Here is a 16,900-nt window from a genome sequence, read left to right on the forward strand (position 1 = left end):
TTGTTTTACATTTTCTTTTTGGAAATTAATTGTATGGTTATTGTTGCAGTATTACATTGGACTAGTGAATTGGACATCTGCCTCACAGTTCTGAGTTTGACTCTGAGCTTATGTGATCCCAGCATCATTCCACATTTCAAAAACAAGCTTATTAGGTTTGGTAAAAATTGTAAATTTTCCATAGGTGTGAACGTGACATCACTGTATACACTTTTTGTGATATTTTTTGTTTGTTGGTGCACGGTGAGATTATTCCAATCTAAATTACACGACGTTTCTTAATATAGGTCGGGAAACACTGCTTGAGACACTTGAGTGTACATTACCAACGTGAGTAAAGAGAAGTGAGTGATTTGCTATATGTGCAACTGACCAGTGGCTGTGCGGTCTCGGAACTGCTCCAGTTTTATCAGGGTTGCATTTGTGAGTTCGTCCAACTCCAGGTCGTCAGGTGGCCTGAAGAATGCCGACATGGCGTTCACTGTCATCTGTAGAGACAAAAAAATACATGCAACACATTAAAACTTCTATTGTACAGACAATGAACAGCCAACTGTACTTACAGCATCATAGATTATTTCCAGCGGTTGAGATTCAGCAAAGAACCGCTGATTGACACTCTGATCCAGAGGGTTAGTCTCGAAAAACAGACTGAGGAGCGGGGTTCCCGTTACAGTACCGACGGTCTTGGATGAGAGCAGGGTGGGAGCAGACCGGTTACCTGCCAGACCTGTGATCTCGAACAAACTGAGCTGAGCTGTGAATCTGCACAGATTGTTTTGCATTTTACATATTTAAATTCAATGAACATATTTTACTGATGACCACGTATAAGTCTCAAAGAAAGACACACTTAATGGCTTGAGCTCCAGATCTCTGTGTCAGGGAGGACATCAGCTCTCCAACAGTCAGTTTGACAATCTCATCTTTGTCCTTGCTGTCTTTGATGGAAACACTTAGCTTTTCCATGTGGAAATCAACCCTCATGTCCTCAAACTAGAAAAGAGGTGTAAACAGCAGTGAACATTTTTAGAAGTTTGAATGGCTGCAGTTACGTGACAGCCAGACTATAAGTAAATACTAGCATGTCAAATCTAGGGTTAGACTGTAATAAGAGACACACAATTTGGGCTCTTGGGGGAGAAAAAAAAAAATCACATCAGAGATGTTGCATGGTATCGGTTTAAAGTCGCAAAAAAATGTGCCAAACGTCCTCCTCTAGGCAATCAGAAGCTTGAAGTAAGGGATTTCGAGGGGGTGGGGGGCAGGGCATGTGTGTAAATGAGGCATTGATTCACTTGATCACCAAAGCCGTCCATCTATGAGACATCCAAATACACACACATATTTACACACTAATATATAAGTTTTTGTGTGAGAGTGTGTGTGTGTGTGTATCTACACACACACACACACACACACACACACACACACACCTATATATATACACACACGCACGCACGCACGCACACACATGCACGCACACACGCACACACAGTTAGTGGGGGTCTGCAGAGACATCCATTTTTTTTCTACATAATTTAAGCAATCTGGAAGACTGAAGCGTAACGTAAGGCAAGAAAATCTTCATGCAGAAAAACATTTACACCGGTCAAGATGAACAAATTTAAGATTAAAAATAAATTTGCCTCATTTCTTTGCCTTTTTGATCTGGACTCCAACTTAAGCCAGGCCCACCTCCACCTGCTGCCTGCTTCAAACTAAGTCACATGAATAACATCCTCCCCTTTAAACACATTCTGGAAAGGAATTGACTAAATTTGTTGCCTTTCACTTTATTTTTTTATTAACAACTTCAAAGACAAGCTGTACATGGGGATCAGCTCTTGCCGGCAATAAGTGTAATTCGGGTATCCAATGTGACCACAGTCTGCAGCACCTCAATGCAAAAATACATAAAACCAGTGCAACAAATACGACACTGGCTGATCTGATGAGGAAAAATGTTGCTTAGATGTTAAGGGTAGCAATAGTGGATATCCGTTCCAGAGGTGTGTAGAGAAGCCAAATGTACTTATGTAAGAACACTGTTACTTGCCAATAGTGTAACTCAATTAAAGGTAAAAAGTAGTCTTCCAAAACATTAACTGTGCATCTGAAAAACTTGTGTTAATTACGGGTATATGAATGTGTATCATTCTGAGACAAATTACTGAGGAGCACTCTGAGGCGGTCACCTGGGCAGCTGTCTTCTTGATTCGTTGAGTGAGCTGGGGGTATTTCTTTAAGTACACACGTGTGGTGGGAGCAGGCGAGGCATTTAGAGTGGGGAGTGAAATGAGGCTGGATTCAAATCTTGCTTGTATTTTGAAAAATTCCATATCTTACCTTGAGAAAACATTTTGTGTGTGGATTAATGGCCAAAAACATGTTTAAAAATAAACTGTTCAGCACCAAAGTGCAATCGTTTGGACATCTGCATCAGTGTCAAAATACTTTGGGGGTTCGAGTCTGGCTCAGGGTACCATCGCATTTTCAAACATTCTGAAAGCATGCATGTTTGGTGGACACCATTTTGTTCATCGGCAAGAATGTGAGTGCAAATGGTCATCTATGTGTACACTGCGAATGGCTGGGCAACAGTCTACTCAATGTCTCGCCCAAAGTCACCAGGGATAGGCTGCTGCTTGCCCGACAGGAAAAACACAGAAGTAAATGGATGGATGGTTTTACGGTGCAGTTTGTTTGCATTTTGAGTCACAGCGTCTGGGAAGAGACTCACTTCCTTTGGATAAATGAAATTGGCAGCAGTCTCACTGTATCCGATGGCAGCGTACAGTCTGGATTTCTCATCAGAAGTTAACAGCTCATCAAACCCTATGTGGTGAAACAATGAAAAAAGTTAAGATATCAAAAAGACAAGTCACTTTCCAAAATTTATAATATGGAAAGGTTTTACATCCATAATTCTGTTCAACAAGTTTAAATTTCATAGATTATAGATTCAGAAACCACAATTTAAACAATTTCAAGTATTTATGAGTTTATTTTTAAAATAGTTTGGGATTCCAGCTCATAAAACCCACAAAAATCAGCAATTGAAATGAAATTGAATACTGTGAAGAAATCAGCCCAAATTTTGCTGAGCAAAAATGTTTCAAACTGAGTGTCACACACTGATCATCTACTAAACTCAAACCACTGGCACAGGCTTCCCCAGGTGTCATTAAATTGCTTCACTTCAGTTCAGTTGCCTCTGGTGGGTTCAATAAGGGTAAGACTGCAGACTTGACACCTAGTCAGAAGACCCTTACTGACACCCTCCACAGGATGGGTAAGTCACAAACATTCATAGCCAAACAGGCTGGCTATTCACAGAGTGCTGTGTCCCATTGCAACAGTCTACCAGAATGTTTTAGCGGAGTTCATGATTCCCTCTGCTGAGGATCTGTATGGAAGTGCAGATTTCATCTTAAACCAGGAGCTGACCCCTTCCCATACTGCCAGAACCACCAAAACCTGCCGCCACAGTGCTTGAATTGCCATATGTAAACTCATTTGAGAATCTATGGGGAATTATCAAGAGGAAAAACAGGGGCACCAGACTCGAAAACAAAAAAGAACTGAGCATCAAGCATCAAGGAAATCTGCATCGGTGCATCGAGGCAGTCATGAAAGAGAGCTCCGATTAAAATATAATTTTACAACTACTGACCTCTACCATAACTTGATACACTGTTGACGCCATGTTTTAATGTGTGCAAGGCATTCATGGAATGAATATGAAGAGTGGCTGTTGTAAAATTGTTTTGTTGCTGCTCTCTGCAGAGCTAAGCTAGCCACTTGCGAATAACTTTTTTCAGCAAAAAAAGTTAAAAATACCATACTGCACCACTTTCCAATTAGGACGGAATGCAAAAGAAGAGGTAAGCATCCACAGCATTCCCAGAGAGAGAAAGTTGAGGTGCAAGAATGCAGTCGGAAGAGTTGATCTGCCAAAAGATCTGAGCCTGTGTTCTCATCTCTTCAGCCCATTTTTTAAAATCTTTCCTCAAAAGGAGCCTCAACGGCCGTGTGTAACTAACTACAGCCGAACAAAAAGACACGAGAGAAGCAGGAGATGCTAGCCATGTACCTAAATAAGCCCACTTTAGTAGCGGCTACAAATACACCACTGAGTAAGTCCAAATTGAGTTTCATCTTCATCCGTATTTCTTGTAGTTTCCACACTCTTCTCATTTCCCTGATCATACACTGGCTTGAATTGAAATTACTGAACAGCAGTCATCTCTGCCACAGGTTGCAATCGTGGTTACTGCTAAAGACGCTGGGTGACTGCGAAGTAGTTGGTGATTTCTTCACAGTATTCGGATTTATTGAATTATTGATTTAATTGGTTTTATGTGATGGAAGCCCAAATTATGTATAAAGAAACAAATCAATACTTGAAACTTTAAATTGTGGGCCCTGAATCGGCAATCGATCAAAATTTGACCATTGAATGGCTTTATGGAAATAAACTTTTCCATGATATTTACATTTTTTGGAAAGGGTCTGGATGTGGATGAGCACCATTTCTTTCATCATACCTCCTCCTGTGGTCTTGACCTCCTTTGGTTCAGTGTCAGGATCTGCACCCCAGTTCCACATCCAGCTCATCCACCCTTGAGACTGCTCTTCCTCCATTTTCAAGCCTGGGCGGTAAATACGCAGCCCAGCTTTACTTGCCTGAGGTTAAGAAAACGAAAATTAAAAACAAAAAAAAAAAAACAACATTAATAAATGTGTACCACTTATCCAAGGGTATCCGGGCACAATAAATTACAGCACCTCCACTTCAGCCTGCTGTCTTGCTAGAGTGATGTTAAAAATATCCAATGTCTTCTCAGGCTCCTGAGAACACATACGAAAAACATTACCGATAGGGTATACATGACATGTGCCAGTAACGCGCAGTGAGAGGCAAAACAATTAAATGCTGTAAGGTACAATTAGCTGTGTATTTGTCTGTTATCTCCCACACAACATATAGCTTTTTGTTGAAGTTTTTATTCCCAGATTTCACAATGAGGAAGCAAATTTGTGACTGAATTGAGATAAGATCATCATTTTTCACAGCATACCATTTGTTTTAAAGACTCCATTTCTAATTGTTGCCCCACCTGCAGGTCCTTGAGTAGCTCCTCGCTGGGTTTCTTGGTGGTGATCTTGATCTTGTAGAGCTCGCGGTAGTGCTTCACCAGCTTGCGGTGCCGCTGAATGTGGTGCCATGACCACATGCGGAGACGGGGCTTGACGTCCACCTCCAAGATGCTTGTGATGGCATAGGCCCACCTGTTGACACCACAGCATGAGTCTTTACGCTCATGAGGGATCTCGCAAAAGAAGAAGTCGCATCATGGAAAAAATTTCTTACCAAATGTTGGCATTGTTATGAACCAAGACCTCAGGTCTGTACTTCCTGTATGGTAGATTACGTGACATTAAATCCACTGAACCCAATAGCTCCAGGATGCTGATGTACTAGGGAGAGGACCAATACAGGCATTACTAAGGCTGGATTCATGGTATATGCTTCAAGTGACTTTTTCTTTTTTTGTCTCAAGTGGTATGATTGCGAAATCCATCTTGGTGGAGTAAAGAGAAAAAAGTACATCAAATGAAATATCCTCAAATCAGAATAAAAATGCAGTATGTATTTGGCTAGCTGCCAAGGCGAGTGACGTGCAAAAGCATCGACTATACACTTTCAGTACCAGTTTGTTGACATCTGATGTCGCTGCTGCCCCACACCAGCTGACCAGCAGTTAAGGTCTTTTCACACTCCACTTGCTCAAATGTGAAAGGACCTACTAGTGTAGCAGCACCAACGACTACGGGGCACCATTCCAGCCTACCCAAATTTGTAGGAAGATTTTCCTACTGGAGAAGCAGACCATACATTTGCAACATTGGCAAGATGTATTTCTTTATTTGCAAAAGAAAGTCCTTGGTGGTGCTCATTTTAAGAAAGGGTAGGAGGAGGGGATGAGCTAGACAAAAAGGTCCAGAATAGCTCTGGGCCTCAAAGAGTTCAGGCTTTCTTATTTCCTCTGTCTGCCAAATAAGCTCACGGAAATCACTGCGCCAGCCCTTCTCCCACCAGAGGACAATTCTGATGTCATTGTGATAAAGCTGTCAAAATGGAACTTCTTGATATTCAAGGTCATGCTGTGGCGTCACCCACCCTATGCACTCCAGCCCCGTGCCATCACAAGGCAAAATGTGCTGCTGTTCACTCAACACATACAATGAATGGGAAAGTTGAGTGCATTATTTCCATTGTCAAGTGTAGTGTCAAAATATCTTTAGAGCACCGCAATTTCTCATGGACAATATGCACCCAGGTACAATAACGCACCCCCAGACTTGACCTCAAAGTTCTGGAAAACCCTTCCACACATGATTTTTCTTCTACCCATACAATCAAACATGAAGTATCCTTTTTATTTACTTGCTCTTATTTTGAATTTCAAAGCTCTACTTTTAGTTAGTAAATGAGAAAACACAGGTGTTGTCATGTGTGCGATTACCCTTAAAAAATAGAAAGGGCCAGGTGAAACATTGTTTTTTATCAGTCATCAGTTGTTGTTGTTTTTTTTTAAATCACAAATTCTGCCACGGTATTTCAAATTATGAGGATAACTGTACATATAATACAGTCATACATAGTACTGTCATATTGGAATGAAAGCAAAGGCTGTACCTTTTTTTAGCCTCTATGTCAGTGGTCTCAAACTGGTGGCCCACGGGGCATTTATGGTCCCCAGGATGATATTTTATGGCCCCCATGTTACTATAAAAGTTTGTTAGTGCTGCCCTCCAATTTGATATGAATGGCACGTTCATTGTTGTGTGCGGAGCTTACGAACCTACCAATCACAGTGGGGTGCATGGCTCTTCAGGGTGTGACATTGAAAAGACTTGATGCAAGCAGAGAAACTTTTTTTCCAACGGGGGAAAGTTACAGCAGTGTTGCCATGGAGTGTTTTATTGGTACTTTTTATTATTTTTATTGGTACAACTTGTTTACTCCAGCTTCATTGTTTATCTTTCGTGTTAAAAAACACATTAAGAAGATTGAATTTAAAAAAAAAATGTGCACAGGACTTTGGACCAGCCTCAGGCAGACCGTGCCTCCAGCGCTCCCAAGGTAAATTGAAACCCCTGCTCTTGGTGTTGGTGGTTCATACGTAATAGGCACATTATGACACTGCTTACCTGGGGTCGATTAAGCTCAATGGCCACCTCACTGAGATTGACCATGAAGTCCACTTTAGGAGATGAGAAATCCACGTCTGACTTAGGATTCATGCAAAGCTTTGCTCCAGCCGAGATGGGATGCAAAACTGCGGAGCAGCACAAACAATTGTGTCATGATGTGTCTTTATATTAGTGTTCTCCTGTATTACAGTTCAATGCTCATACACCTAGTATATTGCAGATGTTTAGCAATCTTTTATGGGTTTGTAAAGTAAAGAGGCAAGCTTGAGCTTATAATTGCGTGCTTTCACTGTAATAACATTTTGTGCTACAGCACGCAACAGAGCACTGAGGTCTATTGGATGAGATGCAGCATACTTAACAGGAAGAAAAAGAGCAAAGAAAAAGAGCATGCTCCTTCAGTATAATACACTCGCAGCCCCCAAATTTCACCAAATGTAAATATCCTATATCTTGGTTTGTGAGGTGTGGTAGAGCTGCCCTCCCATTGGCTATCGGCGTAGCATCTTCCTGGCATCCCACAGGCTAGGAGGGACATCAGTCTTTACCCATGATGCACATTCAGTATCTTGGTTTGTGTGGCGCAATGAAGCTGCTCGACCACTGCTTATCGCCGTAGCATCTTCTTGGCATCCCTTTGGCTAGGTGGGATGTCAATCTTTACCCATGATGCTTTTCGTGTCCCTTGGACACTTGTCAGGCGTTTTAAAAAAAAATGCTTGTGGTTCCATCCCTAAAAATTCCCGCCGACCGTAACATTTTTACACCAACCATTTTTACAACCCAGTGAGCCCCAAGTTGGGTGTTTGACAGCAACCGCGGTGGGTAGGAGTGTGGCCGTGCCATTTCCTCATGCGCACTGCTGCACCTCATTGCGCCCTGATTACGTTGTGTACTTGATACTTGTGTTTTTATGTCACACATAAGAGTTGTTAATTATTGTGATAACCTATTGTTTCTCAATGAGTTGATTTATTTGTTGAAGCTCTAATTCACTCTGTGGTTTCACAGTCACTATGGCCCTTTGAGAAAAATCATAAACATGATGTGGCCTGAGACAAAAATAAGACCCCTGTTTGCTTTTTTCACGCTTGTCTTTTTTTTTCGTTTTTTTTTTTTTTTCTTTTTTTTTTAAATGGCATTCGCGCAAACGTGCTTGGACAACACTCACTGAAATCATGGTCGGAATGACAGGAGCCTTTAAGAGCCAGGCTATTCTTGAGACAATGCTATAAAAAAAAAAAAAGGTAGAAGTTGCATTGTATGAAGAGGATTCTTAGTTTGCAATCTACAGTGTCATAAATAAAAGAAAAGAAAAATAAAACAAAAACCTTTGTGACTTACCAAAGCCTTTTCTGGACTGTGATTAGAGAAAAGCACCGAGTTGACATTCCAGTAGGCAAACAATTTGTCCAGTTGAACCAACTAAGAGGAAGTAAGCATAAATTGGAGCAATGCATCCACATATAACTATTTACTGACAATGTCTAACATCCAAATCAGACAAGAATGTAACAAAAGCATACTTGTGAAAATAGAAAAAATGTCTTACCTTGTAGAAAAGTCTTGCATTCTCATCCAAGACAGTCGGCTTCCAGTCCTCGTCACAAGTCTATCGGTACAGACAAGGTGTTATACTGTTAGGTGTAAAAAAGTAGGCCAAAAGTCACAGTTCCGGTATGAACTTTACGGTTTGGGTCACAATGGGTTGAACAAGGGAACAAATGCAGAATTTAAAAATCTTTTTACCACCCCAAATTCAGTGAAGTTGGGATGTTGTGTTAAACAAATAAAAACAGAAAACAATGATTTGTAAATCACATTTAACCTATATCTAATTGGATACACTACAAAGATGAGATAGTTAATGTTGAAACTGATAAACTATTGTTTTTAGCAAACAATCATTTAACTTGCACTTTTATGGCTGTAATGCGTTACAAAAAAAGCTGGGACAGGTAGGAAAAATGACAGGAATTTGAGGAATGCTCATCAAACACGCATTTGGGACATCCCGCAGGTGAAGAGGCTAATTAGGAACTGGTGGGTGTCATGATTTGGTAAAAAAAAGGACCTTCCCTGAATTACTAATCATTACTTAATCATTCACAAGGAAAGACGGGGCAAGGTTAACCTCTTTGTGAAAGTGAGAAAACAGTTTAAGGAAAATCTTCAACGTAAAATTGCAAAAAATTTAGGGGTATCAACATCTACGGTCCATATCATCAAAAGGTTCAAAGAATCTGGAGAAATCACTGCATATAAGCTGCAAGTCCAAAAACCAACATTGAATGCTCTTGACCTTCAACCCCTCAGGCGGCACTGTGCCAAAAAACAAAAAATGTCTAAAATATATCACAACATGGACACAGGAGCACTTCAGAAAACCAATTATCAGTAAGTACATTTCGGCGCTTCATCCGTGAAAGCAACTTAGAACTTCACAATGCAAAGCCAAAACCATTTATCAACAAAACCCAGAAACACTGCCAACTAGATCTGAGCTCATCTAAGAAGGACTGATGAAAAGTGGGAAAGTGTTCTGTGGTCTAATGGGTCAACATTTCAGGTTGTTTTTGGACATACAACACAACAATACAATACAATACTGTAGCGTCGCTGGGAGGCTGGAGGCGCTCCAGGATGCTTTGTGGCACTAAGGATGTAAATAGCATTTAAAGTGTACGTTGTGTGTCAAATATTTTTTTCAGTTGTTGTTTTAGTTGTTTTATTATTTTGTAGTTATGCTATTCTGTTTGGTGTGGTGTGATAATTTTAGTTTCGATATGACACCGTTATTGTGCATGACATGTTGACTAATGAGTTGCCTACACCTGTCACTGTGTGGGGCAATGTAAATTTGTACCTCTTACAAAAATAAAAGAGCAATTGTTCCTCACTGCCTCGTGAGTGCCACAGAATGTTTTAAGATAAGGTATGTTTCACCATGACTGTGCCCAATAAACGCCTTATGTATGTGTTAAATATAGAAATACCACATGTAACTGAGACTGTGCCTTATGGTCACAAAAATACAAAATAAAAATACAAAAGAACACAGTAAAATAATTACTCAAGTACTGAGTGAGTAGTAACTTCTGATTTTACTGTACTCACTGCATGAACATCAAAAAGAAAAAATAAATCAGACTGGTGCAAACAATGGCCAATGCGGAAGTCAACGTTGTAGTCTCGCAGAAAATAGTTGATAAAAAAAGGAATAAAATATTAAAAGCAAACGAGATTTATATCATTGTAACGGACTCGAAGTACTGTTACTTCTTAACAGTAGAAGCGGTGGAAGTTCTTTTTTCTAGTCTCGTCAACTCACGTGCAAATCAAATCAAAATCACCTTCACTTTCACTTTCACCCAAATCAGGTGCTGAATACACAAATGGAACTTCAAGCCAATTAGCTTGCCACAGACTATTACTCACGATTGCATTAGAGTCTAGATGGACAATTTGTGGAATGGCTCTCGCAGCCAGTGTTCAAGGAGTACAAAAGACCGTATGACGTCAGCGATGGCGACTGTGACGTATATCTATATAGCATAGATTTATAGGATTCATGTGAATGGCCTATTGTGAGTTTAAAACAAAAGGCTACTAATTTGCATTTATGATATACAGTACTTGTGTACTATATACTTAAAAAATAGTCAGGTCATGTATTGTAATCAGGCAGGCCAAACCAACATTACAACATGAAAGAAATAATGGGTGCTAACACTCTGCTTCGGCTTCTTTTCCTTTCGGCTTGTCCTGTTAGGGGTCGCCACAGTGTGTCATCTTAGATGACCGCATATATTTGTTTGGCACAGTTTTTCGCTGGATGCTCTTCCTTACGCAACCCCTTTGCATTGAGCTGGGGAGAGAAGCTTACAGCACCTGGTATTCCCAGGCGGCCCCCCATCCAAGTACTAACCAGGGCCAAACCTGCTTAGCTTCCAAGATCTGATGAAATCAGGGGTTCTCAGGGTAGCATGGCCGTAAGCAATGATCCAATGTTGACTACTGATGATAAATAGAATGGGGTGCTAACATTCGTGTAATGAAATTAGTATTGTGGTCGTGGTCACGAGTGTATCTGGTCGCGTTTGATTTGACAAAGCCCAGTGATTGTAAATGACGTAAAAAAAGTCAACAAGGTTCTAAATAAACCAGCTTTTTGATTTGAATATACTGTGTATGATGGAAATGTGGAGTAAATGTCTTTTGAAGAGCCAATTAATGATCTCATTGAACAGATCGGCAAAGGCAAATTATGACATTAAAGCTGATCAGCCGATCATCATAAAATGCTCATAGTCACACAATTCCAATCAAAACGATGTTAAGTCTACTAATAACATGATCTGGCAAAATGGAGGTCACGTGAGATTACCTGAAGGCTAAGGTTGCTAAGAGACACACCAAAGGACAAAGGGCAACGCGGATTGGTGACCTGAGGAAAAAATAATAGGTTGAGAACACAATTCATTAATAACACGCATGAAAAATACAAATTTACAGTACTTCTTTACAAAGCACACAGACACAATAACTTCAAGACTCACATCATCCTCATAGCGAATATGAATATTGGAGATCTTGACTTGAACATTTTTGATGATTTGAGTCACGAGCTTCTCCACAAAAGTGTCCTGCTTCTCCGCCGTAGGGTTGTCTGTCAAACAAAATTAAATGAAAATAAAATCTGCAAGCGCCGAAAAATGGGCCCACACAGCCCCTTTTCATGCAGCTCCACACATATTAGGCACAGAGCCAACCACAATAGAGAGTAGCTCATTAATTCTAGCATTCTTGCTTCTAATTGGGACTTATTTGAGCAAACTCTGTAGTAGGAGTTTATGTAGTTTGGGCAAATTCCCAAAAGGCTTTTTGTTATGTATAAAGCCTGGAATTTGACTATAAAGGGCTGCTCCAAACTAAAAGATTTTCTGTTCAATTTTGGGAAAGGGTCATTTAATTTTTTTTATGTCTCGTCTCAGACTAGATAAGGCCATCCAATTTCGTGTGGATTGGTGAAAGTGGTGTCAGAGGCTGATTATTTTTTTTCCAGATTTTCACTCACTGGGAGTTACCAATTGAGCTTAGGGACACGCAGGACTCTAACCTTGCTCAGCGACCTTCAGCTTGGTCTCCTCAATCCTTTGCAGCTCTCTCTGTCGCGCCTCCTGCAACTGCTTTTCCTCCTTTTCCGCATCATACTTGATACCTGCAGGAAAAGACAGCTCAACTTGATGTTAACGAATCGATGGTGAGGGATCGGAGACGACGGCATAATGAATAGATGCAATAGCAAAAGACATAGACTTTCAGTAGTCATAAGCGTAGAGTTTATCCAGTATTTTCCGAAGCAGGTATTCACAAAAGTAAGTCTATATATGAAAGAAAAAAGTGATTAGAGCAGTCACACAAAACAATCGTTACTAATGCTGGTGCAGTATGTTTATATTTATTTATGTATTTTTCTATGGTTACACATGCAATACATCACACTGACCATAGAGATTTTTAGTTGACTGGACCTATTGATTGCATCATGTTCATATGTCATAACAGACTGATTACCCTCTACCTACACTTGTTTGGCATCTTACTGAGATATCACACATACTTGCTGTTGGCACAATGAGCAGATAGACGCCATCTAGTGTGGCCTCCACGGATTGGGTATAAAGGTTCTTCCACGGAATCTGGAGTTGCAGGCGTCCTTTTGAGATAAAACACGTGACAAGTTGTCCCTCCGCAGGAGAGTAAGGCATAAAACCAAACAATCTCACCTATGTGTCCCGCTCTCACTTTGAAGGGAATGTCAAGCTGACTCTGGAGAAAAAGAAAAAATACACAGTGTGTGAAATGTAACATTCCACCAAATGGATTTTAGGCTTGAATCTTACCAAAGCATTCTCCTTAATTTCAAGATTTGTAAGTGCTGCATCACCTGTCAAAAATATAAAAATCTGATGACTCATTGTTATCAAGCAACACCCTGACCCTCCAAATACACTCCCACTAACACTGACTGCTGAGACTAACAACATGGCTGCAAACAGAACAAGTTTACTTAAGCAGTAAGTATTGCCTACTTGAAGTGATTTGGCCAATCTATTTAGCAAGTTGTACAATGCCTAAAGCAACAATTTGTATCTACATTGAAAACTTGTAACTCAGCTCATGTTACGATGTTAACTCGTCTGAAGTAAAATTTGTATTCATTAAGGATCGGGTTTAAATACTTGTTTTGTCAAATGGGATGTTTTTCCAAATATAATCACTTATTTTCACATCATTTGTAAAAAATAAAGCAATTATTGCAAAACTTGGTTTGAACAATGTCCTTTGCTTTTTATATGAGAGTAAAAAAAAAAATCTAGAAAAATGTGATTTTTGTAGTAGCTTTTATTTTAAGAGTTTAGTGCAAATCCTTACTCTGCACCCCAATAAAACACTCCATAAACAAACAAGAAGCCTTTTGATGTTACAGCCCATTGACGTGCCTCCAACACTTGTGCTTTATTTAAGACAATAAATAAAGGCTCCAAGGGGCTAAGGCCAGTGATGATTTTGTCAGGATGTAACTCATAAATGCAAATCACCATATCAAAAGGTTTTCTATTTTATGCATCTTTTTGCACAAGTAATATAGGTCCCACTTTTAGATGTATGAATAACATCCATACATCTATCTATCCCTCCATCCATTTGCTGAACAGCTTATCCTCACTAGGGTCCTGGGCATGCTGGAGTCTATACCACTGGTCTGTTGCAATACTTTTTCTTTTTTTTTTTTGTCAAATATTAAGAATAAAATGCAGATATTTTCAAACATATTCCTTGCTAGGGAGAAATCTGCTCATATTGGGGTGGATCCGTCCCAAATAGTGTGCCAGATCTCTTCATTGGTTGGATCTCGTCATTTCTTCCCGAAAGCCTACTGCTTCCTTCTAATTCATAGAACTAGGGCCTGCAGCGTGGAAAACAAACAAAGCCCAAGCAAGACTTGTAAAGCATTTTGGGTTGTTAAAAACAGTACTTACAAAGATTCCATTGCAGTTTCACTTCTGCGAAGGCAGCATTTTATCACCTCGCCACCAGAATACCCTTATCAATTACTGTAGCATTGTGGTGGATGACACAGCCAAACATGTCGATGACGTGACATGACCAAACACAAATTCCACCGGACCCCATCTCGACAAATTAGTTTAACATTGTTACAACATTTTTATCAGAAGCTACAGCTTAAGCTAATTTATGGCAACACTGCAGTTCTCTTTGCTGTTTAGCGTTGATGTGATTGTGGTTCGGTGAGGTCAAGGTGTTTCTTTCGCAAAAGAACTTCAGCTAGCTGAGCTGCTGAGTCATTGGCTGAGAAAATCAGTGCGGGGTGGTTATTTTTTTTTTTCTTAGCTCCAATGTTTCATTACAGTGAAGCAGAAGTGAAGTATGGATTCCTTAAAGACACCGATTTATTAATTTTCCAAGACCCTTTTCCTCAATAGGGGCACGGGGGTGCTGAAGTCGATCACAGCTATCTTTGGGCGAGAGGCGGGGTGCACCCTGAACTGGTTGCCAGCAAATTGCAGGGTGCATGTAAACAAATAACCTCTCTCACTCACACTCACACCTACAGGTAATTAAAAGTCTTCAATTAATCTACTACAACTGTTTTTGGGATGTGCGAGGAAACTGGAGCACCTCCAGAAAATCCATGCGGACACGGGGAGAAAATGCAAACTCCACACAGGCGAGGCTGGGTTAATTTGAACACGGGTCCTCAGAACTATGAGGCAGATGAGCAAATCAATCGTTCACCGTGCAGAAGCTCAAGGATACATTTTCAAAAATAGAAAGAGTGTTACACTTTTGTTTGATTTTTACTATTCCATCCATTTTCTATTCTGCTTATTTGCACTTTGGAACAAATGCAGTGTACATTCTGGACTGGTTGGAAGTCAATCGCATCTAGACACAACCACTGACAATCATATTCACAATTTGTAACGTGGGAGAAACCCAGAGACCCGGATAAAAACCCTGGCAAGTGCATGAAGAAAATGCAAACTTCACGCAGAAAGGACAGAACCGAAATTTGAGACCTGAGCCCCTACCCTGTTGCCCTGTCCGTTTTTCATGATATCCCCCACTTTAAATGTGTCGGTTCAGAGAGATTATGTTGCGACACATTTATACCGCGGCCTTCTTGTTTGTGTGCAAGAATGCTTAAACATTAAGCCCTATACTGACAAAATGTCAGTGGGGAAAGGGTGTGACCCACCACTTATCACAACGAAACTCGCCACAGTAACGCCTCAATAAGTTTGCCTGAGAAATTGTTGAAAATCTATGATGACGTCTACCCACTAACTTATCTACTTAAATAACAGGATTCGGCCCCGCGGACTCCGTCGGTCGATTTGAGGGGTGGTCGACAAACTGACACATGACAGCCTGAATAGCTACAAGCTAACGTCAATACAAACGTTAGCACGCTAGCTTCTGGCATCATGGCCCGCCCCGTGAAATAAAACTGCATAAAACAAGTTCATTTACCTCCCCAGATGCCGAGTTTAAGCTGCGAGCTGTCAAGATTGACAACGTAGCCGCCCAGAAACCTGTTGAGGACGTCTACCACTACGCTTTCGAAGACCATTTTGGTGCTCCTCTCATCTGCCTGTCATCATGTTTACATTCGGGGGTCTGACTCGCGTTTTGCCTGCTTTGAGCGACGTAATATGACGTTTGGTGGGCGGGGCTCCAACGTCGATTCGTGGGCTTTGACGTCATTCGCCCGCTGGACTTGGATGTCATAACAACACAGACGACCATCTCTTATGCATTGCATTCAATTGTTTATTCAAAAAAAAAAAAAAAAAATCAACAGAAGTGATACCTTGATGATGTCACGGCATCACTAACGGGTCATAGTACCCTACTAACAAAAGCGTCCAATCTGAGTACAGTACTCCGATGTTATGCTGCTCACTGTAGTTGTTAGAATTTTCCGAAAGAAGAATCTATCTATCTATCTATCTATCTATCTATCTATCTATCTATCTATCTATCTATCTATCTATCTATCTATCTATCTATCTATCTATCTATCTATCTATCTATCTATCTATCTATCTATCTATCTATCTATCTATCTATCTATCATTGAGATACTCTAAATTTGTTACATTTATTTTCATGTTGTTTATGCGGTTACAATATACTCATGCTTGTGTGGCGGTCATGTTGGTAGGGGCAAGGTTTTCATCACGACAATGTGATCAAGAGCTAGAGCTCGTGCACGTGACGTCACAATTTTCAAGGCGCCATATTGCCGGTCAAAAAGGAAGAGCTGCTCGACAGTGTCTGTTGGGGGTGGGGTCGGGGTGGGGGTGGAGGGCATTGAACCGGAGCAGAATATACACAATGCCGGAGACTTGTTGTGCTGTTGGTTGCTACAACAGATGAGACAGATATTCAAAGAGATCATTCTATGGAATACCAGCTGAAAAGATGAGAAAAGATCTATGGATTTCGGCAATTAAACCTGATGGTTGGTGCTCAACCAAATACACATGACTGTGTAGCATTCACTTAACTTCAGGTAGGAATTATTCTTCTCAATCTCAAATTCCCAAGAAGTATTTATAATACCAAGTTGGCTCATTTGAGA

The 16,900-nt window shown here is 40.5% G+C and overlaps 1 protein-coding gene and 1 pseudogene across 4 annotated transcripts in view; both read right to left on the reverse strand.

Moving 5' to 3' along the window:
- Positions 1-15,956, reverse strand: part of vps13a (vacuolar protein sorting 13 homolog A) — a 63,496-nt gene extending 47,540 nt beyond the window's left edge. For all 4 annotated transcript variants that reach the window (XM_061815907.1, XM_061815908.1, XM_061815906.1 and 1 more), the window contains exons 1-19: positions 15,787-15,956; positions 13,131-13,174; positions 13,014-13,056; positions 12,848-12,943; positions 12,344-12,445; positions 11,784-11,893; positions 11,612-11,671; positions 8,777-8,836; positions 8,569-8,649; positions 8,396-8,453; positions 7,222-7,349; positions 5,378-5,484; positions 5,124-5,295; positions 4,792-4,854; positions 4,551-4,689; positions 2,744-2,838; positions 854-996; positions 564-765; positions 374-488 (exon numbers count right to left, since the gene is read on the reverse strand). In XM_061815907.1, the coding sequence (XP_061671891.1) occupies positions 374-488; positions 564-765; positions 854-996; positions 2,744-2,838; positions 4,551-4,689; positions 4,792-4,854; positions 5,124-5,295; positions 5,378-5,484; positions 7,222-7,349; positions 8,396-8,453; positions 8,569-8,649; positions 8,777-8,836; positions 11,612-11,671; positions 11,784-11,893; positions 12,344-12,445; positions 12,848-12,943; positions 13,014-13,056; positions 13,131-13,174; positions 15,787-15,886 (1,918 nt within the window). In that variant the 5' untranslated portion in view covers positions 15,887-15,956. The remainder of the gene's footprint in view (positions 1-373; positions 489-563; positions 766-853; positions 997-2,743; positions 2,839-4,550; positions 4,690-4,791; positions 4,855-5,123; positions 5,296-5,377; positions 5,485-7,221; positions 7,350-8,395; positions 8,454-8,568; positions 8,650-8,776; positions 8,837-11,611; positions 11,672-11,783; positions 11,894-12,343; positions 12,446-12,847; positions 12,944-13,013; positions 13,057-13,130; positions 13,175-15,786) is intronic.
- LOC133500071 (5S ribosomal RNA) lies at positions 11,104-11,222 on the reverse strand (annotated as a pseudogene).
- Positions 15,957-16,900: the final 944 nt, after the last annotated feature.

This window comes from Syngnathoides biaculeatus, chromosome 4 (assembly GCF_019802595.1).
Source record: "Syngnathoides biaculeatus isolate LvHL_M chromosome 4, ASM1980259v1, whole genome shotgun sequence".
NCBI classification, from domain to species: Eukaryota; Metazoa; Chordata; class Actinopteri; order Syngnathiformes; family Syngnathidae; genus Syngnathoides; species Syngnathoides biaculeatus.